The sequence below is a fragment of the Phycodurus eques genome, chromosome 1, assembly GCF_024500275.1.
Source record: "Phycodurus eques isolate BA_2022a chromosome 1, UOR_Pequ_1.1, whole genome shotgun sequence".
Lineage (NCBI taxonomy): Eukaryota > Metazoa > Chordata > Actinopteri > Syngnathiformes > Syngnathidae > Phycodurus > Phycodurus eques.
Window position 1 is genome coordinate 23,539,876 of NC_084525.1, and position 24,299 is coordinate 23,564,174.

At 41.8% G+C, this 24,299-nt stretch overlaps 3 protein-coding genes across 6 annotated transcripts; 2 read left to right on the top strand and 1 right to left on the bottom strand.

Annotated features, from left to right (window-relative positions):
- Positions 1 to 3,686: 3,686 nt before the first annotated feature.
- cavin2b (caveolae associated protein 2b) lies at positions 3,687 to 8,107 on the top strand. The gene is made up of 6 exons (XM_061683678.1): positions 3,687 to 4,037; positions 4,827 to 4,967; positions 5,045 to 5,146; positions 6,210 to 6,467; positions 7,029 to 7,181; positions 7,248 to 8,107. Exons 1-6 carry the CDS (start codon positions 3,762 to 3,764, stop codon positions 7,536 to 7,538), a joined length of 1,221 nt encoding a protein of 406 aa, XP_061539662.1. The 5' UTR covers positions 3,687 to 3,761; the 3' UTR covers positions 7,539 to 8,107.
- Positions 8,108 to 8,115: 8 nt separating this feature from the next.
- arl11 (ADP-ribosylation factor-like 11) lies at positions 8,116 to 15,684 on the bottom strand. Of its 4 annotated transcripts, none has more exons than XM_061683724.1 (6): positions 15,572 to 15,684; positions 12,825 to 12,906; positions 12,002 to 12,067; positions 11,812 to 11,927; positions 11,575 to 11,752; positions 8,116 to 8,365 (listed from the first exon to the last, which is right to left on the bottom strand). In XM_061683724.1, exons 2-6 carry the CDS (start codon positions 12,855 to 12,857, stop codon positions 8,237 to 8,239), a joined length of 522 nt encoding a protein of 173 aa, XP_061539708.1. In that variant the 5' UTR covers positions 12,858 to 12,906; positions 15,572 to 15,684; the 3' UTR covers positions 8,116 to 8,236. The 4 variants fall into 4 exon arrangements, with proteins under 4 accessions (XP_061539708.1, XP_061539689.1, XP_061539699.1 ...); XM_061683705.1 differs by having other exon boundaries at positions 12,825 to 12,910; XM_061683715.1 differs by lacking the exon at positions 15,572 to 15,684 and adding an exon at positions 15,081 to 15,173 and having other exon boundaries at positions 12,825 to 12,910.
- eef1b2 (eukaryotic translation elongation factor 1 beta 2) lies at positions 15,244 to 24,048 on the top strand. Its single transcript, XM_061683692.1, has 7 exons — positions 15,244 to 15,373; positions 17,220 to 17,342; positions 17,413 to 17,548; positions 19,951 to 20,017; positions 20,245 to 20,370; positions 22,152 to 22,219; positions 23,924 to 24,048. The coding sequence occupies exons 1-7, from the start codon at positions 15,294 to 15,296 to the stop codon at positions 24,008 to 24,010; spliced, it is 687 nt and encodes a 228-aa protein (XP_061539676.1). The 5' UTR covers positions 15,244 to 15,293; the 3' UTR covers positions 24,011 to 24,048.
- The last annotated feature ends 251 nt before the right edge of the window (positions 24,049 to 24,299 follow it).

Here is a 24,299-nt window from a genome sequence, read left to right on the forward strand (position 1 = left end):
CTTTATTTTTCCTAACTTCTGTGAGTGGGACGCGACTTAGCGACAAAGGGATAATATTATCAACAGAATTTATCCGCTATTTATCCAGGTAAGGCAATTGAGAACAGATTCTCAATTTGCAGTCCCGATCTGGCCACAGACAGCAGAGTACAACGAAGCAAAATAGAAGTAAACTTTAAAAACATCCATCCATCCATCCATTTTCTGAGCCGCTTCTCCTCACTAGGGTCGCGGGCGTGCTGGAGCCTATCCCAGCTGTCATCGGGCAGGAGGGGGGGTACACCCTGAACTGGTTGCCAGCCAATCGCAGGGCACATACAAACAAACAACCATTCGCACTCACATTCACACCTATGGGCAATTTAGATTTGTTAATTAACCTACCATGCATGTTTTTGGGATGTGGAAGGAAACCGGAGTGCCCGGAGAAAACCCACGCAGGCATGGGGAGAACATGCAAACTCCACACAGGCGGGTCTGGGGATTGAACCCCGGTCATCATAACTGTGAGGCAGACGCTCTAACCAGTCGTTCACCGTGCCGCTCCTTCACTTTTCCCACAACTAAATTCCTAAATTCAATTTAGAGTCTCCAATTTATCTCCAATTTATGCATGTTTTTGGGATGTGGGAGATAAACCGGAGTGCCCGGAGAAAACCCACGCAGGCACGGGGAGAACATGCAAACTCCACACAGGTGGGACCGGGGATTGAACCCGGGTCCTCAGAACTGTGAGGCTGACGCTCTAACCAGTCGCCCACCATGCCGCCTTATGATATATTGTCCCAATTATTTAGTTTGCCCAACCATTTCTATTTCATTGTGTATGTGCAGTAAGTCTTTTGTTTCAGCTGCCTCAGACTAATGACTTGCTTCCACACAATGCATTTCCCCTCCGACTTTCATGTCACATGTATACAGATTGTGTTTTTATTGCTTCTTTGTCAATATATGTGGTCTCTAACTTCCTGTAATTCTGACTGAACCCTCATAAACGTTTTCACAAATGCAAGAACATTTAATTTATTCTCTAATAAAGCATTGACGACACAACAGAACCTCTTCTAAAATCCTTTCGTCCCCTTTGCCACTGCTTGAGCTGACTGATTTGGATCTTTTAACCAGTTTCAATGCTTTGTCTCTTTGTGCTTGTCCCACCACAAATCCAACTTCTAGACAAAAACTAAGGTCAGACAGCAACTCTGAACTCAAACAATGTGCATGAGTGAGACTGTGAGGAAGTTGTCCCCCAGTCTATTGTGTTTCCAAATAATATGACTTCCTTTTTGCCTTTATTCTTTCATGGAATTCGAAGGCTATAGCCATAGCGTTTCTTTGTGTGAAACATTGGAGACTGTTAGAAATGTTAAACATATTATGGACAAACAGGTCACTCTTTTGTTATCTGCCTATTTCTGAAAATGTGTCTGTGACTAAGACATTTGGAGTTACAGCCCTGTTGTGATGTCACAGTGGGGCTAATTTACATGTTAACCACCGCACACTGAGCTTCACACCCATGACTTGGCAGCTTGGCTGAGCGAAGATCCGTCACTTTTAAGCTGCCGAACTCCCCTGCCGACACTAATATGTTATTAACACAGTTTTACATGACTTACCCTAACACAAATCTTCATCTCTCAAGAAAAACTTGACAAATACCACTTGTAGGGAGAGTTACATTTGTCTGAAAACTACCTTTGTCTAAAATCTGGAAGAAAAGAAGTTGTAAGCAAAGACTCAGGAGTTTTCATAATGTACCCTCATCACAGGCAGGAATGTCATATTAATTTGGGCTTTCCTTGGATGATATGATTATATAACATATGTCTTGAAAAAATCTAATTGAGTATGGTACATTCAATCTCGTAATTGCTAACAGTCGGTTGACAGCACTCATTGGCCTGAACAATACTCAGAACAATGGGAAAGTAAAAAAAAACAAAAAAACACAGTGAAGCTCTAAGAAAGAAAATTGTAGACACTAGTTGATTCAAGATAACCATAAGGTGCCTTTGGCAAGGTGACTTCCCCTTTTCACCAACCAAAAAGTTGACACTTTCCATGGAACATCATATTCATTGTGTTAAGTAGATGTTACGCTGTTAGAAATGCATATTGATCAAGTGCCAACACTTAAAATAATAATCCATCCATTCATCCATCTTCTGTACCGCTTTATCCTCAAAAGGGTCACGGGTGTGCTGGAGCCTATAATAGCTATCTTCGGGCGAGATGCGGGGTACACCCTGAACTGGTCGCCAGCCAATCGCAGGGCACATATAAACAAACAACCATTCACGCACACATTCACACCTACGGGCAATTTAGAGTCTTCAATCAACCTACCATGCATGTTTTTGGGATGTTGGAGGAAACCGGAGTGCCCGGAGAAAACCCACATATGCACGGGGAGACCATACAAACTCCACACAGGCGGGGCTGGGATTTGAACTCTGGTCCTCAGAACTGTGAGGCAGTCAACCAGCGTCCCGCTAAAATAATAATAATAATTTATTAACTGCACGCAGACAATGTATATGCAAACAGAAAAACATGGGCGCTTGCTGACAGGGTGGACAACGACAGGGTGGACATTTTGGGCTAATGTCAGTATTTAATGAGCACATTTTGACCTTCACTTAGCAACATGATTCCGTTAGCAAGCTGACTGTGTACTTACTGTTAAAAAAATATGACTTTTGGAAATGTTTTTGTAACAACTGACATTTCATGGTGGATATGATAAACTTGACAACAGCCAACTAAACACTTTGGCCTACTGTAATGTAATGCAAATTATAAAACATCCATCCATCCATTTAACGCACCGCTTATCCTCACCTCCGCGAATTTTAGTTTTAATCAGCATAAAAATGTAACTCAGAATTTTATTTTTCAAATTGTTCCCCAGTGTTATCATTTTACTGGTACTGTACATGATGAGCATACTTAAACCACAACTTTAAGTCAGAGAGAACAAGAGAGAGGGAGAGTCACTTTCTTTCCAGATTACTTCATCTGGAAGGCATGACGGTGAGAGCGATCAACCCCTTACACTCTGTTGTCATGAGAACAGGCTTTAAGTTTTTTTTTTAACTCCTTCCCCACCCTAGTTGAGGCCAGGGTGCCATGTCTGCTTTACAAAACTATTAAACTTATTTTACTCACGGGATGAGTGGTTTAATACGGTACTTTAATTGTGTTTAACTGTGTTTATAGTTTTATATATGTTTTTGTTTTCATTTAAAGGGATTGTTTTATTTATTATTAACTTATTATTATTTTGTTCACATGAAGCTGCTTGGTTTCATTCCCCTGTCATGTAAATGTTAAACTTTTGTGTAATGATTTCTGTATATATTGTATCTAATTATTACAAAAAAGAAGACATTCATGTACATTTCATGTGAATTGAATGGTCCAAAATTGGGTGTCTGACTATTGTAATCTTTGTTTCTACAATTTTCTGCTGCACTTCTTGTCTCATTGGACAGTTTGATTGAGTCGTAGCTCCAACTTGTTGCATCCTTAATTTTTTTAATGGGACTTGTGGCGAGCTACAGAACAAGCACAAGTACTGGTCTGTTCTGGCACTGGAAGAGTTAAGGGTGTGCACTTCCCTACAGGGAAGTTAGGCGGAATGTTTTTCCAAGTGCCAACCAATCAGAACTCACCACACACAAACACACACACACACACACACACACAGTTTCCACTGTTTTTCAGCCTGCAGAACCTCTGACCAACGGCTGCCTCTGATGAGTGAGGACAGCGTTCAGGCGAGCAAGAACATGGTGACCACTGACACCCACCAGAACCAGGATCTTCTGGTCCCTCCCCATGTCCAAGAGCTGGAGGACCAGCTCAAAGAACAGGAAAACCAAGAGAACCATGAAAATCCTATAGCAGGCCTGATTGGATTGGACCTAGAGAAAATGGGCCAAGGCCCTGTCAACGCCATCACGGTCCTCACTTTGCTGGATAAACTGGTCAACATGCTGGACGCCGTGCAGGAAAACCAGCACAAGATGGAGGTGAGTGAAGGGTGGGGCCACGATCAGCTCTGTGACAGTTTACTTCAGACTTGCTAAAGTTTATAAGGACTTACCAAGGTCCAGAACCTAGTCAACTTTAAAAACAGTAAGAGCAGCAACATTCAATGTTTAACATTTCATGTCACACTGACGTAAGAAAGAAATGTTTTTCCTAACCAAGTTAAGAGCTGAGAATTCATTCCTAAAAACTTGACTCAACTTGATGATGCAGGTCCTACATATTTGTAGTTATTGGACCATATTCTCTCCAGTGGTAATTGTTAATGCTGTTTAGCCACTCCCAAATCCAGCTCTAAAGCAACTTCCTTCCAACTTAAAAGAGCATAAATTTCACATCAGCATGAGTCTCCAGTTTTTTCCTCAATTTTATCTGATAGGGAAAAGACTTATATTGTCGGCTTGCAACAAAAATAGAAACAGTTTTTTTTTTTAAATCTTTATTTATTTCAATAATTATTACCCATGAAAGGAATTAGAATTTTCACGCAATGGTTGAGTGTAAGGGTGGCAGGGGTCAAAGCCTTGCTCAAGATCACCTCAACAGTAGCCAAGAAGCAGACGAGCGTCTCTCCTTTTCTTTCTGTCCAGGGGATTTTTAACTGTTGACCCTCTGGCCCAAGGACAATCTAGCCACTGCTGCTGCTTTTTCAACAAACCTCATAGTTGTGTCCCACTATTTTTATCAGTAAAAAATCTGTTAAATCTGAGAAGGGTGTGGTCACAGGGATCAACAGACGTATCTGAAGTATCTGGTTCTTTGGGCTTTAGGGGCACCAGGTGGAGATGGAGGGCGTAGTCAGGGGGATCCAGGCCGATATGATCAAACTCTCCAAGAGTCACAGTCACACCTCCAACACTGTCAGCAAACTGCTGGACAAGAGTCGCAAGCTTTCTGTCACCATGAAGGAGGTAACTAAAAGACAATGACACACAACAGGCTGTAACACTCCCTGAAGATGTTTTTAAAAAATGTGATTGTGTTTCAGGTACGAGAAAGGATGGAGCATCAGGGCACGCAGGTTAAGAAGCTGGAGGCGAACCATGCCCATCTGATTAACAGAAACAACTTTAAAGTACTCATCTTTCAGGTCTGTGAGCTGGAATCATTTGAGTCTCTGAACCCTTTGATGGAACAAGCGGTCATATGATCTACTCTATTCTCCTTTTACGGATCATGAGATCACTGGGAACCATGACTCTGGCTTCTCTCACCAATACTGAACATTTCCCAAATTCCCTATGGCCATGTGTTAGCACATGTGTAGTGTTAGTTGTCAATGGTACCTTGAGACACGAGTTTTATCAGTTCCGTGACTACACTTGTAACCCCACGCCCCGCCAAACAAAATTTGTAATATTGAAAGTAGCACTCTATCTTACTATACTTTATAATAAAAAGAGTAATAATTAAGTAGAATGTAAAAAAATGAAGAGTTTATCCATCATGATTGGATACTTAAATTCATTACACTGCTCCTTCTTGTGTGTTAGCCTCAGCCACCAGGGGGGAGTGCAGTATAGACACAAACGAATAAGAATCACCACTACTCTGTTACTCTGTAAGGTGCAATAATATTAAACATTTGTTACAGAGGATAAAGAATATATGACTGTGAAATTGTCTGTCTCCATGTTTTGCGCTACCGTTTGTTTTCTACTCTCCATTGCGTAAAGGATTATAACACCGCAACTATTGATGCGAATCATTTACCCGTCTTAGACGCTTTCCATTGTGTGTTAGCATTAAGCTAACGAGAGGCAATCCTGAGGCAAAGTTGTTTGGTTGTTTTAAATACACAACTTCTAATTCTCTTTGTTTGATGTTTAGTTTGACAACTTCAACTGGGTGTGGCATTAAACAGCTTGATGACTGTGTTTTGAAAAATTGTTCACTATCTGCCAAACTGCTGCATATTGTGAAGTTGAGTTGATTTGCTCTCACCATGCAACGCTCATGTCAATTTTGCACTCGCAAGTCAAAGCAAAAAATTGCCCAACAACGGCTCAAATCTTGAAAAACACATAAGTCGGGTCACTGGTATCTCAAGGCGCCACTATTTGGTTCTCGTATTATTCTGGACTAACCCAGAATGGCAAGATGCTCAGTTTAGGCCTGTTTGTGGCTCACTGTGGTTCTGTTGTCCCCTGAAGGAGGAAAACGAGATCCCATCCAGTGTCTTTGTGAAGGATCCTCCGCCATTCCCTCGTGATGAAATTCTGGAAGAAGGGGATGAATCTGGTGTTGTCGAAGGCAATCAGCCCTCGCAGGGTGGGCTCCAAACCATCGATCTGTCATCTGATGAGGATGTGGGTCTGGAGGCGGATCTGGAAGAGGAGATGTGGCCTCAAGACCTTGAGAACATGGAGAAGTCCAGAGCTGAGAAGCTAAAACTCTCCAGTTTGAAGAAGGTAAGGCAGACAGGTGAATCTCACTTTTAGCTAGAAGAGGTGAGACAGGCTGTCTTTCACTCTGCATCACTTGCATATTTTGTGAGCCTAATAGAATAATTTCCTAAGTCATTTTTAATTTACTGTCACAATATCAATGAAATAAAAAAATTAAAATGTGCTTGCTACGAAATGTTTTTTTTCTTTCCCTTTACAGTATGTCTGCTTAGATTGTCAGTCTTCCAGGTCATGGTAATACACAAAGATTGAATTGAGGCAACTGGAGTCTTTTGTTGAATTTGTTGGCTGGGTTTTTTCTTGTTTTCGGAAAATGTTAAAAAATTACTTGCGCAAATATGCTATTAGGCTACCAATTTGTTGCTGATAACTATTACTGCACTACTGGACACTTTATTGTATTGGTGACTCTGTACATTTGTGTTTATGTTCTAAGTATATATTTTTTTATAGTGGCTTTGTTGCTGTAGTACTGGAGTGGCCCCAACGACCAGAGAGAAATTCCTTGCATGTTTTAACATACGTGGCCAATGACGCTGATTCTTATTCTGACTCTCTCGGCAGGTTGACAGCCTGAAGAAGGCTTTCTCACGACAGAACATAGAGAAAAAGATGACAAAGATCGGAACAAAAATTGTTTCTGCTGAACAACGAGAGAAAATCAAACAAAAAACAGCCAGCCTCAAGGTTTCCCCCGTCAGCTTCGGCATCAAGAAGGTATGACCTCTAAGTGATGTTAAACTTATCTTCTCATTGTATGACAACTAACACGCGTGTTTTCAGCCTCGCAGCAACTCTGCCTCACAGCCTCCTGAAGAACATCCTGCCCAGATTGAAGAGCGCTCTGTCACGGAGGACCACATTCAACTCTCCCCTCTGGGCAGTGAGGAGCAGGAGGTCACCTTCACGGAGATTCACAATGAGCTGGCCCCGCCGGAGCAGCAGGAGAATGAGCAATCATGTGCGGAGGTCAGTGGAATATCTGAAGGAGTTTGTGAGGACTATGCTCTGTCCACCACTCTGCCTCAGGACCAGGAAAACAAGGAGGAGTCTTCAATGTCACTTCAGGAATAAAAGATTGAGCACATTTAGAGCTGATTTATTATTAACACAAACACACTATCTGTTTTGAGTTGGTTAACAGAGGAGACTCTAGCACAAAAACACTGGCGGGGACCTTGTTTCAAAGTATTCATCTACTGTTGACTGAAGTATGTTCACCCAGAAATAGAAAGGTTTAAATTTTTGGACCCCAAAACATTTAAGTAAACTTAATATGAGCACATTCCATATTTATCTATCAAGAAATTATTCATCAGCAACTGTAACAGTGTGTGTTTATTTTAGCCTCACTTCATGCTAACTTTTCAATGGCTTATGTAGCTGCTGCCTAACCACACAGAACTAGGCTCATTATGATCAACCAGTTTGAAAATGTATCAAACGGACTGGTTCTGATGGCTTTGACTCATGCAGTATAACACTTTTCTTTTATGTTAAAAAACTTCTGCAACCAAAGAATATGCCCTTTTAACATAACCTAACAGACATAGATAAATAAAAGTGCATCGCATCATTTCCTGTCCCTGGTTTAATTAAGGATGAGAAAATACAACAAAAATAAATAACTTTTCAAAATCAAATCGGTGTGGGATTTGTATTTATTTCTAATTAGGTACATTCAAAAACACAACCTTTCACCCGTGTACTTCTGCTATCACACCGATTCACATTTATTCTTCCTTCTTCTCTTCCTTTTCACATCCTGTACATTAGTTTTTCTTGATGAGTTTGGCGACGGACGTGAAGGCCTGACGCAGACCAATTCCTTTCAGTGCGCTGCAAACTTGAATCTGCCATTGCAGCTGTGGATAGTTGGACATTCCCAGCATGTTGGAGATCTGATTTCAAGTGGGTGTCAATGAAAGAAGGGAGAGTGCAGAAAGGGAGGAGAAAAAAAGTTGAGAAGGAGTAATGGCATATCTCCTTCCTCCCTTATTACATCCAAGCTGTTTTTCTACATGTAAAGTAACTAGTTAGGCTAAATAGAATACAGTGGAACCTCTACAATGAACTCAAACATTCTTGTGTGTGTTAGATTTTTTTTCTTTAGTTTGCTTGCATTACCACTACAAATGGATACCAGAAGAGGAAAAATTCAACCAACAATGCAACTGATTAAGATGTAGAAATATGGCGCACATGCTTTGTTGTGTTTGTGCTCTAATATGGAAAAGTCAGCAATTAGTTGACAAAACAATAAAAGCAGAAGAATAGAAAAGCAAGGGAGTTGCATTTAGTCAATATATGAAATGACACTCGTTATCAAAGGTAAAGACAAAAATGCATACTTAGATTTGACTATAAATATATTAAACACGTTTCAAGATAACTGCTGAAAATGTGGAAAGACTAAGAACTTTTCATCCATTTTCCGTATCGCTTATCCTCACAAGAATCGTGGGCATGCTGGTGCCTGTTTCTGTTAACTCTGGGCGAAAGGTGGGGTACACCCTGAACTGGTCGCCTCTCGGGACGTTGTGAGCCGGTGGGGAGAATACTTCGAAGACCGCCTCAATTCCACCGACACGCCTTCCCATGAGGGAGCAGAGTCTGGGTTCTCTGAAGCGGGCTCTCCTATCTTTGGGGTTGAGGCCACCGAGGTGGTTAAAAAGCTCCTCGGTGGATGGGATTCGCCCGGAGTTCCTCAAGGCTCTGGATGTTGTGGGGCTGTCCTGGTTGACACGCCTCTGCAACATCGCTTGGACATCGGGGACAGTGCCTCTGGATTGGCCGACTGGGGTGGTGGTACCTCTTTGGACCGGAAGGTGTGATCCAACTACAGGGGGATCACACTCCTCAGCCTCCCTGGTTAGGTCGATTCAGGGGTGCTGGAGAGGAGGGTCCGTCGGGAAGTCGAATCTCAGATTCAGGAGAAGCAGTGTGGTTTTCGTCCCGGCCGTGGAACAGTGGACCAGCTCTACACCCTTGGCAGAGTCCTCAAGGGTGCATGGGAGTTCGTCCAACCAGTCTACATGTGTTTTGTGGACTTGGAGAAGGCGTTCGACCGTGTCCCTTGGGGGGTCTTGTGGGGGTTGCTTTGGGAGTATGGGGTACCGAACCCCCTGATACGGGCTGTTCGGTCCTTGTACGACCGGAGTCAGAGTTTGGTCCGCATATCCGGCAGTAAGCCGGAATCGTTACCGGTGAGGGTTGGACTGCGCTTTGTCACCGATTCTGTTCATAACGTTTATAGGCAGAATTTCAAGGTGCAGCCGAGGCGTAGAGGGGATACGGTTTGGTGGCCTCAGTATTGCATCTCTGCTTTTTGCAGATGATGTGGTTCTGTTGGCTTCATCAAGCCGTGACCTCCAACTCTCACTGGAGCAGTTCCCAGCTGTGTGTGAAGCGGCTAGGATGAGAATCAGCACCTCCAAATCTGAGACCATGGTCCTCAGTCGGAAAAGGGTGGTGTGCCCTCTCCAGGTCGGGGATGAGATCCTGCCCCAAGTGGAAGAGTTCAAGTATCTTGGGGTCTTGTTCACGAGTGAGGGAAGAATGGAACGGGAGATCGACAGGCGGATCGGTGCAGCGTCTGCAGTGATGCGGACTTTGTATCGGTCCGTTATGGTGAAGAAGGAGCTAAGCCGAAAGGCGAAGCTCTCAATTTACCGGTCGATCTGCGTTCCTACCCTCACCTATGGTCACGCGAGCTGTGGGTCATGACCGAAAGAACAAGATCCTGGATACAGGTGGCCGAAATGAGTTTCCTCCGCAGGGTGTCCAGGCTCTCCGTTTGAGATAGGGTGAGAAGCTCGATCATCCGGGAGGGGCTCAGAGTAGAGCCACTACTCCTCCGCATTGAGAGGAGCCAGATGAGGTGGCTCGGGGATCTGATTAGGATGCCTCCTGGACGCCTCCCTGGTGAGGTGTTCCGGGCACATCCCACCAGGAGGAGACCATGGGGACAACCCAGGACACGCTGGAGAGATTATGTCTCCCGGCTGGCGTGGGACAACCTCGGGATCCCCTCCCAAAGAGCTGGTTGAAGTGGCTGGGGAGAGGGAAATCTGGGCTTCCCTATTAAAGCTACTGCCCCCGCGACCTGAACTCGGATAAGCGGAAGAAAATGGATGGATGGATCACAAGTTAATTTAATCGTCTGTTCCAATACTTTTGCTCACTTGAAAAGTGGGGGGCTTTTGGTGGGGACTGTGTGTACGCAGACACACGCACATAATCGCAAATCGTGAATCGCAAATATGGGGCCACTCGCATTCAACCATTAAATTTTCAGTGTGAGTGAGGGAAGAATGGATCGGGAGCTTGACAGGCAGATCAGTACAGCATCTGCAGTGATGCGGATTTTGTATCGATCCGTTGCCAGATGAGGTGGCTGGGGCATCTGATTCGGATGCCTCCTGGACGCCTCCCTGGTGAGGTGTTCCGGGCACGTCCCACCGGGAGGAGACCCCGGGGTCGACCTAGGACACGCTGGAGAGACTACGTCCTTCGGCTGGCCTGGGAACGCCTCGGGTTCCCCCCAGAAGAGCTGGATGAAGTGGCTGGGGAGAGGGAAGTCTGGGCGTCCCTGCTAAAGCTACTGCCCCCGCGATCCGACCGCGGATACGCACTAGAAAATGGATGGCTGGATAGTTAGTGCATTCAGGGGACACAACAACAGCGCTGGAGAGCGGTGAGACAGGCTCAAATTTTCACTGTTTTGAAGCCTCCTTTTATATATTTGGTGTTTTTTTGTTTTTTTTATTCATTGAAATACTTGGCAGGGCAATTAACAACACTCCTCTCTGTGGTGTGTCCAATTTGCAAGACATTATTTTCATTTACAGAGACTTTAAGGTTGGCTCGACGACTGCAGTAATAATTGTTGTCAATTACAGAAAGAATGCTCAAATCTATCCACTTTCCCAAACACATTTTATCATTAGCTATAATTTTATAATTGGTTGATTTTACGATGCCTAGAGTTTGACTCAACAATCATATTTCGATTATTTTCCATGAGAAGTTTTGTATTCAAACAAATCCAACGTTGTGTGTTCAACCTTAGAGGTTCCATTGTGCGTCAGGATTTTTTTCTGTGTTCTACCTCTTGTACGTTCATGGCGCCAGGCTGGTCCAACTTGTTGCCGAGAACCATCAAAGGAATACCTCGTAACTTGTCTTCCCTCAAAACATTCTTCAATGCCTTCTTGGCCTCCGTCATCCGACTTCGATCACTGCTGTCAACCACGAAGACCAGTGCCTTGCAGTCGTCCAGGAAGAACCTGAGGAAGATGGCAAAGAAGGAATAGGAAGTGGCAAGCAAAACAATGCATTAGGTTACCTCCAGTTGGGCCTCATGCTTTTCTGTCCTCCGACATCCCAAACTGTCAGTGATGTCCTCTTGTCCAAATCAAATGTTCCTACATTGAATCCAATGGTCGGTGATGTGTCCATCACCTGCCAGGTCACAATCAGGTCACGGATGTGCGTACAAACAAGCAACAATGTCATGTTGGGCAGAGCCTAGTCACCTGTCCAGTCAGCAGTCGAGCGAGCAAAGTTGTCTTTCCTGCAGAGTCCAAACCCATCAGGATCACCTGAATATATGTTGGACATGCACATTAATCTTAGCATTTTATCTCTAAAACTAATATACCTTTTCACCATGATGTCACACATACTTCCAAGTGGAAATAGACGGAGCGATCTCCGATGGCAACACTAAAAAAACCTCCTACCGTGTGAGGATAAGCAGTACGGAAAATGGATGGATGTCATACATTTGTATGGGTTCACAGTCATAATGGCCCTCTGAGGGAAACCCAAACTATGATGAGGCCCGCAACAAGTCATTTTGACACCCCTTCTATAGTCAATTGCTTTTTTTCTACCCAGAAGTACCCTGTGGATTTTTGTTTTTTTTAAAGGTCTATACTGTAGGTGCAATTATATCTAACCACAGATGGGAACCAGTTTGTTTGTTTGTTTGCTATGGCTGAATTAAATCTCATTTAATTTTAGAATGTCACATCACATTTCATACCCAGACAATTTTTAGGACTCTGAAGTCATTCTGTTTTATTCTAACATGAACAACAGCGTTGACGTTTTCAACATTTACAAGAGCTGACAATGTTTGAATGACGGCTGAAATTCACTAATGATCTAAACGCTTCAAATTTTTGTTAGAGTTTGTTTCATTCATGCATTCAAACGGAGAGGAGGTGGCACCTTATTTTTACCTGTTTCAGGGTGGAACCATGTGTTGGTATCAATGGAAGCTGGTTCAACATGTTAAGCCAATGTGTGTGTTACCTGGTTGTTAAGTCAACATGCCAAATCAATTTATGTTACCTGCGGACTTTTAGATGACTGAGCTAGACCCATAACTCCTCTTCTGCGCTTTGTACGTTAAACTCCAGAATCCAGTCGCTTTCTTGCTAAATAAATGTCGGCAAAAGAGGAACACATGACATCAGAAACTGGTTTGACTGCATGTTCTTTATGCAAGCAGCACAAAAACAAACATGTTCTTTTTACTACAAATTAACTGTCCCTACAAACGGACGCCAGAAACCCATGCTGATTTGTAATAGAATAATAAAACCAGATGTGGTAAAGTACTCCCACTCTGTACTAAAATAGAAGTACAAATACTTTTGTAAAAAAAAAAGTAGTTGTAGAAATACTGGCTCCTTTACTTAAATAAAAGTAAAAAGTACACTCTGAAATGTATACTTAGTTTAGTACAAAAGTAAGTTACCTATAGTTAATTACATACAATATTTAGCACAATGGTGCCCGACGATAGCTGGGATAGGGTCCAACGCTCCCGCGACCCTTGTGAGGATAAGCGGCTCAGATAATGGATGGATGGATTTAGCACAATGGAAAAGAAAACCTCTCTTGCACCTTTATACCACCTCTGTGGAAAACGTCATTGGGCCAAGCCGAGATGAAAAGTCGTTTTCTTTCAAAAATAGGAAAAACAGCACTGTTTAAAATTAATTTGACAGGACTTTTTCTAACCGACGGTTTTGTGCAACAGCAAGTTTTGCTGATTCTAGCATGAAACTACTATTTTCTGAAGATGGACGACTGAAAACGCTCCTTCGATCAACGCAAGCTTGTGGTATTTATTTCAATCAGGTTGTCGCCAACAGTGAGAATCACTTCGGAGGCGAAACTTAGGTTGATGTGTAAATTCATTACCCTCGGTCAGTAGTCTTTCTTAAACGTGAGGTTCTTAAATGTGAAATTGGCACTTTTTATGGTCTCAATTATGGAGTCCAAAAATAACTATTAAGATGTTGTCTCATAGTAACCTCGTAAGTTATAGCTTTGTAGCATAACAGTAACTTATATGTTATTTGTCGCTTCTTCTCCTTTTCTTTTCATTTACTTCTGTAATCGCAGTCATGTTTGTGTAGAGTCTGTAAACTTCGTTGGTGGCCCGTTGCTTTACATATTGCTGTCATAAAGGAATATGGGTAACATCCTTTCATAAAGATTGTTCAGGAGTAACCCAAGCCAAAAGTGTGGAAAAAAAGGTTGCATTGAGGCACTATTCCTAAGCATTGTTTGAATTTGAAGAACCTTTCCAATCCTCCGAAAATCATCCAAGTGCTTCTGGGTCATCTCTTTTAGACAGTGGTGTTTTTTTGATATGGGCAATATGGTCAGCCCCCCAGGGTGGCGGGCACCCCCTCCCATCAAACTGCTGTTAAAAAAAAAAAAAAAAAGAATCTCTGCCAGCACCCCCCCACTTGATGATCGTACAGGGGGTGCACTTGACAGGCATTGCATAGGTCGGACGAACTTGGACCTAATTTTTTCCGGAAGCAAATCCCCCCCCCACCCCCCATATAAGGCCATGGATGGCGGGGAATATCTTGCTTCTCTGAACTTGTTGTGTCATCGTCATTAGCACTCCCTGGTTTTCACGTTCCTCCGTGTTGCTGCTGTCGCTGTTTTTTTGCGCCTTAGGCCTACACCAGGGGTCACCAACCTTTTTGAAATCGAGAGATACCTTTTGGGTACTTATTACTGGGAAGGGTTACCAGTTTGATACACACTTAAGTAATAACAAATTTCCCCAAACTACCTTTAATAAGGTCATTATATGTCATTATTAATAATTAATGATATTCCTTTATGTGAAGACACTGATCACGCTAACGATTTGTCACAAGTATGAGATGACATAAAAAGCAACATACAACACTTTATTTCTATAAATGTCTGCCAGTGTTACATTTTCAGATGATCACTTCTACAACATTCCTTGAAAATCACCATGTCCCATGTCTAGTTAGCTATTTTTTTTAGAACAGGCCAAGGGTGACTTACTCATGGGGACGTTGGGGGCTACACCTTGGTGACCCCAGGCCTATACAATATCCTGAGAACGCCAAGCCTTTTTACGCTGCGTCATCATTTGCGCAGATTAAACCTGTTTTGACCAAGTAAAGAGTACAAAGTACATATATCTGTTTTCAAATGTAGGGAGTAAAAGTAAAACGTCGTCAGAAAAAGAAGTAGTCTGGTAAAGTACAGATAACTGAAAAATCTACTTGTGCAACTAAATATTTTTACTTCCTTAATTCTCACCACTGATTAAAACACTGATGAACTGTGCTTCCGATACAGAATTTTGAATTCGGTTGTTCAACCCGGAGCTGGCAGAGCAAGCCGGGGGTTCGAGACGACGGGATGAGCAGGGGGGTTGGAGTTTGATGAGGAGGAGCCAGTCTCCGACTATAAAATGGCGGCTTCCCGACACTTCGATCCTTTTTCCTCTCCAAATAACTGCCTGTTGTCATCATGGGTTTCGGTGACCTAAAAGCACCTTCCGGGCTCAAAGTGCTGAATGACTTCGTTTCAGATCGCAGCTACATAGAAGGGTCAGTGCGGCTGCGTTATAATATACATACACACAGAAATATGAACTATGGGGGATTTAAGCACTTCAGTGGCATTCGTCGTCACCGGCGGCGCCATCTTGTTTGCGCGTGGCTAACAGCTCGCACTTACAAACGGAACGATGTGAATAATAACCTAACGTGAAAGTGTAATCTAGTCCGTTAGATGCACAAACGTACCGTATAAAATATAGTTGCAACCGGCGCGTTGAGCTTCCGCACGTCGCGCTTTTGGGAAGAAATGAGACGCTACGGCTATGATCCGCATGGTGGCCAGCCGCTTGTGATGAATGCCAATTGTACAGCGTGTGCATAAAGTCTGTACACGTAGGCAAACATGCATAGTTTCTCCGATATTTTATTCAACTGGAATATTAAAAATAACATATTTGATCACCACCTAAAATCTGCGATGTGCTTTGCGAGATTCACTTAATTCGATACAGTAACTCTATTTTGGCGATTATTATTTTGGTCATTCACTCTATGCTTTCAATCAAATCAACGTGCTACATCTGTGGTTTTCGTAACGTACACATCTTACTGTGGCAGTGGTTCTCAAACTTTTTACACCAAGTACCATCATCATGACAGTATTAAAATACAGTAGCGTAGTAAGCCTTAAATGTTCGTCCCAAACGAGCTTTTATTGCTAAAAAGTATATTTATTATTGAAAGCCACTGTAATGGTATGCACAGTTTGAACATTAATACAGTGATTAAATGGGAAAATGTGAAAAACTACTACTGCACATAAGGTAAATAAGTATGAAAACAAGGAGTTATTAAAGATTAAATGCGGACGTATTGTACTAAAGTTAAAATTACAACTGAACTGTACTTGGGCTGTGATGCTTTTCCGTACCAATAAAGGGAGCCTGCGTACCAGCAGTGGTACTATTACCACAGTTTGAGAATCACTGATCTATAGCATACCTCTCAAAATAAGTCATAGGGTCAAAAGTCTCTTAAGCAAAGAGACCACTGTACATGACATTTCAATTTAGATATCTAACCCTCGGGCATATTTCAATTTTGCTTCCTTTCAGCTTGTTTGTGGCGATTTAAAAAGAAATATATATTTTTTTGCCTTTACTGCATGGCTTGAGTGAAACTTAATTTGTGTTTTTAACCCTTGATAATTTTTTTGTACAATGCGCAGGTTGTAAACAACCCCAAAAATAATTGTAAAAATATATTATGATTCTCAGTACAGTGCCACCTTTATTTCTTATTGTTGAGAGTACAGTCTTTCCTACAGCCAGCAGAGGGTATCTCCACATAAAATCTAAATTGTTGTTTTACCCATTTGAGTGCAAGCAAGTCATTATTGTCTTTTGTGAATTAAGAACATTACATCAAACTGTTCCCTTGTCCAAAAATGGAAAAATGTATACTTTTTCAAGTTTTAGTTAGAATAAAACCAATTTTAACAAAATTGTATGACTTAGTCCAGTCAATAACAAGGGGTTAAACGATATAGATTTTATGGGTTTCAATTGGCCGAAAGTTGCCACATTATGGGCAGAAGTTACGATTTAGTGTAAGCAGTAATTTGATATTTAAAGAGATGAAGTTGGAAATTTGTGGATGTAGACAAATGGTGAACATCGAACCTACAGGATTAATCTGTGGAGGTAAAAAAAAAAAAGTTTTCCTTTGTGTCCAGTCTTTCGGGAGGCCCTGTATAACTGTTTCTACACTATTGCATTTCCCACTTTTTTTAAAAGGAGCTTGGTGCAAAAATGTAACTTAATTTACATGTTTAGTGCAGGAAAAAAATAAAAGAAAAAGTGGCTGACTGGACTAACCACATCTTTATTTTAAGGCATGTGCCCTCCCAGGCAGATGTTGCTGTTTTTGAGGCAATCAAAGCCCCACCCCCAGCTGACCTTTGCCATGCCCTCCGTTGGTTCAACCATATCAAGTCCTATCAGAGCCAGAAGAACAGGTGAATATTGTTGCCGTGGTGACACGGGCGCAAGCTCCCTGGGATGGAAATCAACCAACTATTTTGTCAGTCTTCCAGGTGTAAAGAAACCTTTGGGTCAGTATGGCCCAGCAGGTGTGGCTGACGCCACCACAACTGTCGCCAAAAAGGCAGATGAGGATGACGACGACGATGATGATGTTGATCTGTTTGGCTCTGATGATGAGGTGAGGACATAAATGACGCAAACAAAGAGTTGATATGCGGTGGTGCCGGTAGCTTAAAGAATCCACCGGCCAAGCATATTTTTTACTGGCCAAAATATTAAACCATTTTACACATTTCTATTATACACTATTACTTGCCAAAATAAAAAAATGTACACATTTCTATTATACAGTATAAAAAAATGTAAAATTTAACCCAACACCTAACATTTAATTAATAACTGATTATGATAGAGTAGATGTGTCGATCAGGGTTATATGCTCCCAATTCTGATACCGATCATCCATGAGTGAGGTCTGCCGATCACTGCCGAGAACATACATATGGGTTAGCTGCATTTAAAACATATATAATAATACATTTTTTAAAAAAAGTTCATTTTCTTTATGGTGAGTGGTATTTGCTAAATGATCTGCCATGTTTGGGTTTGGTTTTAGGCTCTGCGCGCCTGCGCAGTGTGAAGGGGGACGCTACACTAGGGCTGGGGGATTATGGGGAAAGAGAACAATCATGATTATTTTAATTGATAGTGCATTCATGATTAATAAACATGATTATTCTTTTATGTTACAACTTTGTAGTTATTTAACTACGAAAACTGAACTTTAAATATACCTTAAAAGAACACCTGGAAAATAAATTGGTAACAAGTGAATCATATTAAAATAAGAGAGATAAAATTGCCCAGCCTTACGCTACACTCCACACATTCTCTGCAGGCTGCAACGTACGAGCCCGTGGGTGATTTTTAATTTGCTGAAGCCCACCTAAAATAGGCCTAATGATGTCACTGGCTTTCACTGTCACTGGCTTTCACACATCCACAAAGTCTGGCTGTTGCTCCTGACAGTCCTGGTGCCACAGCGTTACCGCCTTAGTGGGATCATAACATCTGATAAGATCGCTCATCTTCCCAAATTTAAATATGAAAACAAAACTGGGGTTGAGTGTTCTATATCACAGTCTCTGCTAGATGTTGTCCTTCTATGCCAACTTCAGACTTGCGCCCCACAGCAGTTTGATCGCGGGACAGGTTGAGAATTGACTTGTGGTGGGGTGCAAGGTGGCGGCGTACTGTTTAAGTGCATTCAAAATAATAGTCAAACAAAGGATAATGAACTATGCTTATTTATTTCACATATGCAGTAATATAATTTTCAGTTAGCTATTTACAAAATTGACAATTACTGTCGAAGCATTGGATTGTCTTTGCTTTGGGAAAAAAACATATAAGGCCTTTCTGTATAAAAAGGATTCAGGGGCAGGTCCATTTATACTAATCCTCATGCATGCAGCAAATTGAAGTCTGTTGCTCTGGTCAGTTTTGATAGCATAAGAAAATTAACTGACATTTTTCACATTGGTATTTTGCATTATGGTTTAAATTAGGCTTTACACGATCAGGATTTTTGGGACCGATCAGCGAGCTTAAATATAGTGATAACCAATGTGATCACACACACACACACACACACACACACACACATATATATATATATATATATATATATATATATATATATATATATATATATTAGTTTTTTTTTCTCAATGTCTATTAAAGTGGATCACAACTTTACAGCAATAGGAAAATGCGGGTGACAACAGTTAAGAACCACTGCAGAAGACGCTTGCAAAAAAAAACTTCGTTTTTATTAGGTGTTTTTTCACAGAGGATAAAGAGTATATGCAGGGGTGGACATAAATTGTGTGTACTGAAATTATTAAATGTGCACCACATTCCACTGTCACTGCATTTGTATACTTTTTTTTTTGATGAAGCACAGTGATGGATGGCTTGAGCTGGAATGTGTTGTCTGAGGGAAAAACTAAAGAGGTGCGCTTCTTTAATTTCCAGCCGCTCCCGATCCAGTCACTACCACAACACTTTTTCCCCATTGTTGTGAAATTTGCTGCTGCCATAGCTATTGCTCGTAACTTAACTTCACTTTTTAGTCAGAACGTAAGACCAAAAAAAATTAGCCAAGCGGCTGCTCATATCTCCACTCGTATGTTGGGTCACTCATAAGTCAAGGTACTGCTGTCAAATCAAATTGCCGTATTGAAAGAATTTAAATGCCACTAATCTGTTCCTGCCCTCCTCCACCCCACTGCCCAAAAAAACGTTTAGTTGGTTATTGTAAAATATAAGTGCTGTAATTGTTTTATAGTGTATAATTAAACCAAAAGTCACACACTGTCGTGTTCGTGTTGATGTGAAGCTTGGCCTTTTGAGTGACGTCAGCTTGGACTCCAGTTTGAGTTGGCTGGTGAAACCACAGTGAGGTCAGGGTTAACTTCTCCTCTGTGCTCCTTGCGAGTCATTTTCATTTTGTATTTGTTGTTGGCATTTATGACTGTGTCATCTCTCTGCTTTAAACTCTCCCTAATCCTGTTGTAGGAGGATGCAGAGGCTGCGAGGCTGAAGGAGGAACGTGTAGCAGCATACGCTGCCAAGAAGGCAAAAAGTAAGTGATGATGCTGCTTTTTCTCAGTTTGTTTGACATCATTCAGGCTGAACCAATAGCGCTAATGGTGCTGTTTAATTTGGACTCTTCATGATGATTTATCAATCACCATCTTTCGGCTGAAGTGTGATGTACACCATATTTACCTGACAGAGTCCAAGGCTTGGCCTGGTACAGCTGTTAAGTTGTTTCTGTGGCAGTAACACCCCCCCCCCCCTTCTCTTCAGAGCCTACCCTCATTGCCAAATCCTCTATTCTTTTGGATGTCAAACCGTGGGACGACGAGACTGACATGGCGAAGTTGGAGGAGTGTGTCCGCAGCGTTCAGATGGAGGGACTCGTCTGGGGACAATGTAAGCAAGTGGCCATCGAATTGACATGGACAACCCCAATTCCAATGAAGTTGGGACGTTGTGTTAAACATAAATAAAAACAGAATACAGTGATCTATATTTCTATATCTATATCTCAATCTATATTTAATTGAATACACTACAAAGACGATATTTAATGTTCAAACTGAAGCTCTATTGTTTTTAACAAAGAATTATTAACTTGGAATTTTATGGCTGCAACACGTTCCAAAAAAGCTGGGACAGGTGGCAAAAACAACAGAAAGTTGAGTCAGTCGTTTATCAAACACCTGTTTGGAACATCCCACAGGTGAACAGGCTAATTAGGAACGGGTGGGAATAAGATTGGGTATAAAAGGAGCTTCCCTGGATTGCTCAGTCATTCACAAGCAAAGATGGGGCGAGGTTCACTTCTTTGTGAACAAGTGCGTGAGAAAATAGTCCAACACTTTAAGGACAACGTTCCTCCATGTACAATTGCAAGGATTTTAGGGATTTCATCATCTACGGTCCATAATATCATCAAAAGGTTCAGAGAATCTGGAGAAATCACTGCATTTAAGTGGCAAGGCCGAAAACCAACATTGAATGCCCGTGACCTTCGATCCCTCAGGCGGCAGTGCATCAAAAACCGACATCAATGTGTAAAGGATATCACCACGTGGGCTAAGGAACACTTCAGAAAACCAGTGTCAGTAAATGCAGTTCGGCAGTTACATCTGTAAGTGCAACTTGAAACTACTATGCAAAGCAAAAAACATTTATCAACAACACCCAGGAATGCCGCTGGCTTCTCTGGGCCCGAGCTCATCTAAGATGGACTGATGAAAAGTGTTCTGTGGTCCGACGAGCCCACATTTCAAATTGTTTTTGGAAATTGTGGACGTCGTGTCCTCCGGGCCAAAGAGGAAAAGAACCATCCGGACTGTTATGGACGCGAAGTTCAAAAGCCAGCATCTATGATGGTATGGGGCTGTGTTAGTCCCAATGGCATGGGTAACTTGCACCTCTTTGAAGGCACCATTACTGCTGAAAGATACGTACAGGTTTTGGAGAAACATTTGCTGCCATCCAAGGAACATCTTTTTCATGGACGCCCCTGCTTATTTCAGCAAGGCAATGCCAACCCACATTCTGCACGTGTTATAACAGCGTGGCTTTATAGTAAAAGAGTGCGGGTACTTGACTGGCCTGCCTGCCGTTCAAACCTGTTCCCCATTGAAAATGTGTGGCGCATTACGAAGCGTAAAATACGACAACGGAGACCCCGGTCTGTTGAACAGCTGAAGCTGTACATCAAGCAAGAATGGGAAATAATTCCACCTACAAAGCTTCAACAATTGGTGTCCTCAGTTCCCAAACGTTTATTGAATGTTGTTAAAAGAAAAGGTGATGTAACACAGTGGTAAACTTTTTTGGAACGTGTTGCAGCCATAAGATTCTAAGTTAATGATTATTTTCTAAAAACAAAGTTTAGCAGTTTGAACATTAAATATCTCATCTTTGTAGTGTATTCAATTAAATATACATTGAACATGATTTGCAAATCATTGTATTCTGTTTTTATTTGTTTAACACAACGTCCCAACTTTATTGGAATTGGGGTTGTAATAGCTGATCTGGATTTCAGGCAGTTCTCCACTTGATGATGATTCTATCTCACCATCTTTCGGCTGAAGATGTGATGCAACTTGAATTATCTGAAACAATTGGTAGCGTTCCGTTGGTATCTACATTTAGAAGTGAATCAGTCATGTTGACGTGTTTGTGTCCTCCTACAGCAAAACTAGTACCAGTGGGATACGGCATCAAAAAGCTACAGATCAACTGTGTGGTCGAAGACGATAAGGTGAGTATTGGGCTGTGATGACACTGAAGTAAATAACAAATGGTGCTCATTAGGGCTGCACAATCGAATTGTGATTGTGATTTTGACTGCCACGATCAAATGAGCCTGATTTTTTTTAAATTTTATTTTATTTTTATTTTATTTTATTTTTTTTTAAACATTGAAAATGTGGGCTCTGCGGCATATGAAGCCCTTTCTCAACTTAGTCAGCCAGCAACCACTTTGGCACTCTGCAGTTGTAGGCTCTCAGTCCATCTCTTTGGAATTACGAAAGTGACTCATGTCTAGAGAAGCAAGTACTGCAAAGATTGTAGCTACCGCATCTGTACTTGTTTTGATTCAAGTCAAGACACTTTAAACGAGTAGCCATATGTTGCAACAGAATTGTCTGCCCTGCAAAGTAAGGTAACACAACAAGCTGTTCAGCCATCTGAAAAAAACTGCAAAGCAATGGACAAGAAACATGATCCCCTGATAGTTTTCTCCAAAGTGGCATTAAATGCACTGTATGAACAATGACTGTGGTCAGGCTAACCTGTAGTTGAAGAGTTTGTTAGCCCACACAACGATTGTTCATACTAAGCATTACGATAACATGCCAGCAGTGTGCCCCGGTGCCGACTTCAAAATAATAGCCTAAAATGGCATTGATATCCACCCATCCATTTTCTGAGGGGCGTGCTGGAGCCTATCCCAGCTGTCATCGGGCAGGAGGCGGGGTACACCCTGAACTGGTTGCCAGCCAATCGCAGGGCACATAGAAACAAACAACCATTCGCACTCACATTCACACCTACGGGCAATTTAGAGTCTCCAATTAATGCATATTTTTGGGATGTGGGAGGAAACCGGAGTGCCCGGAGAAAACCCACGCAGGCACGGGGAGAACTTGCGAACTCCACACAGGCGGGACCAGGGATTGAACCCGGGTCCTCAGAACTGTGAGGCTGACGCTCTAACCAGTCGTCCACCGTGGCATTGATATACGATGTATGGAGCTTTTATTTTGATGTTGGCCCTCAAAGCACATTGGTGGCTTGTTACAGTAATGTATACTATTAACAATCGTCGTAGCAGCTGCGTTGACTTTTGACTGGAGGCTGACCGTAGTGAAAAAAATGCTGGGAGTAATGAAGGAAATCGTAACTGTCGACTTGCAGTTTGCGACCACAACTGGTCAGCAGCACAATGGAGCCGTACCGGTCCTTCCTTAACAATTCACTGTTGTATACTTACAGCCTAATGTTATTCCCTTTTATGCATAAATTGCATTTGCTTCCATTAAGTTGCAATTCGTGATTACACACTGTAATATATTTATTGAGGTAGCCCTTGGTAAAAAACATTTTTGCAAGAGTAATATCAAATGTGGATGTGTTGTACTTTAAAGTTAAATACAACTGAACTATACTTAATACAACTGAAATGTACTGCACTGGATTCAGTTTTTTAAAACCCTATTATTAGCACAGTTTCATAATTTAATGCAGTGATTATCGCACTTAATGAATCCCTGTTTGAGGCTTTTGCTGTAGTTTAGAATGACTGAGTTTTTACACACTTATGTTTGCGCAAATGGACGTGTATGTCAGTATACATTTTTTTGGGTGACGCCAGGCTAACATTGAACAGGTAGATCCAATCTCTGTTTACATTGCTGTTGTGCGCCCCTACCAACTGTGTTTTTGTTGTTGTTTGTTTTAGGTGGGTACTGACATTCTGGAGGAGAAAATCACAGCATTTGAGGATTTTGTACAATCGATGGATGTTGCTGCTTTTAACAAAATCTGAAAAGGAAAAAAAACAGAAAAATAAAGCACTTGGATAAAGTTGGTGTTTATTTTTTTTTATTTATTTTTTTTTTTTTAATGAAAATCTGCAACACTTGACCAACTTGCTTCAATGTTTTGGAATACATTGCACTTCTCCGACTGGTTCACGGTGGTGTTTTGTCAATTTTGCACCCCCCATGAAAAGAAAAAAATATTCAGAGCCAAAGGAAAGACCAAAAATGTAAATGTGATTTTAATGGTACGGCATCAAGATGAAATCTCTTTACAATTACAATTCCATTTCAAAT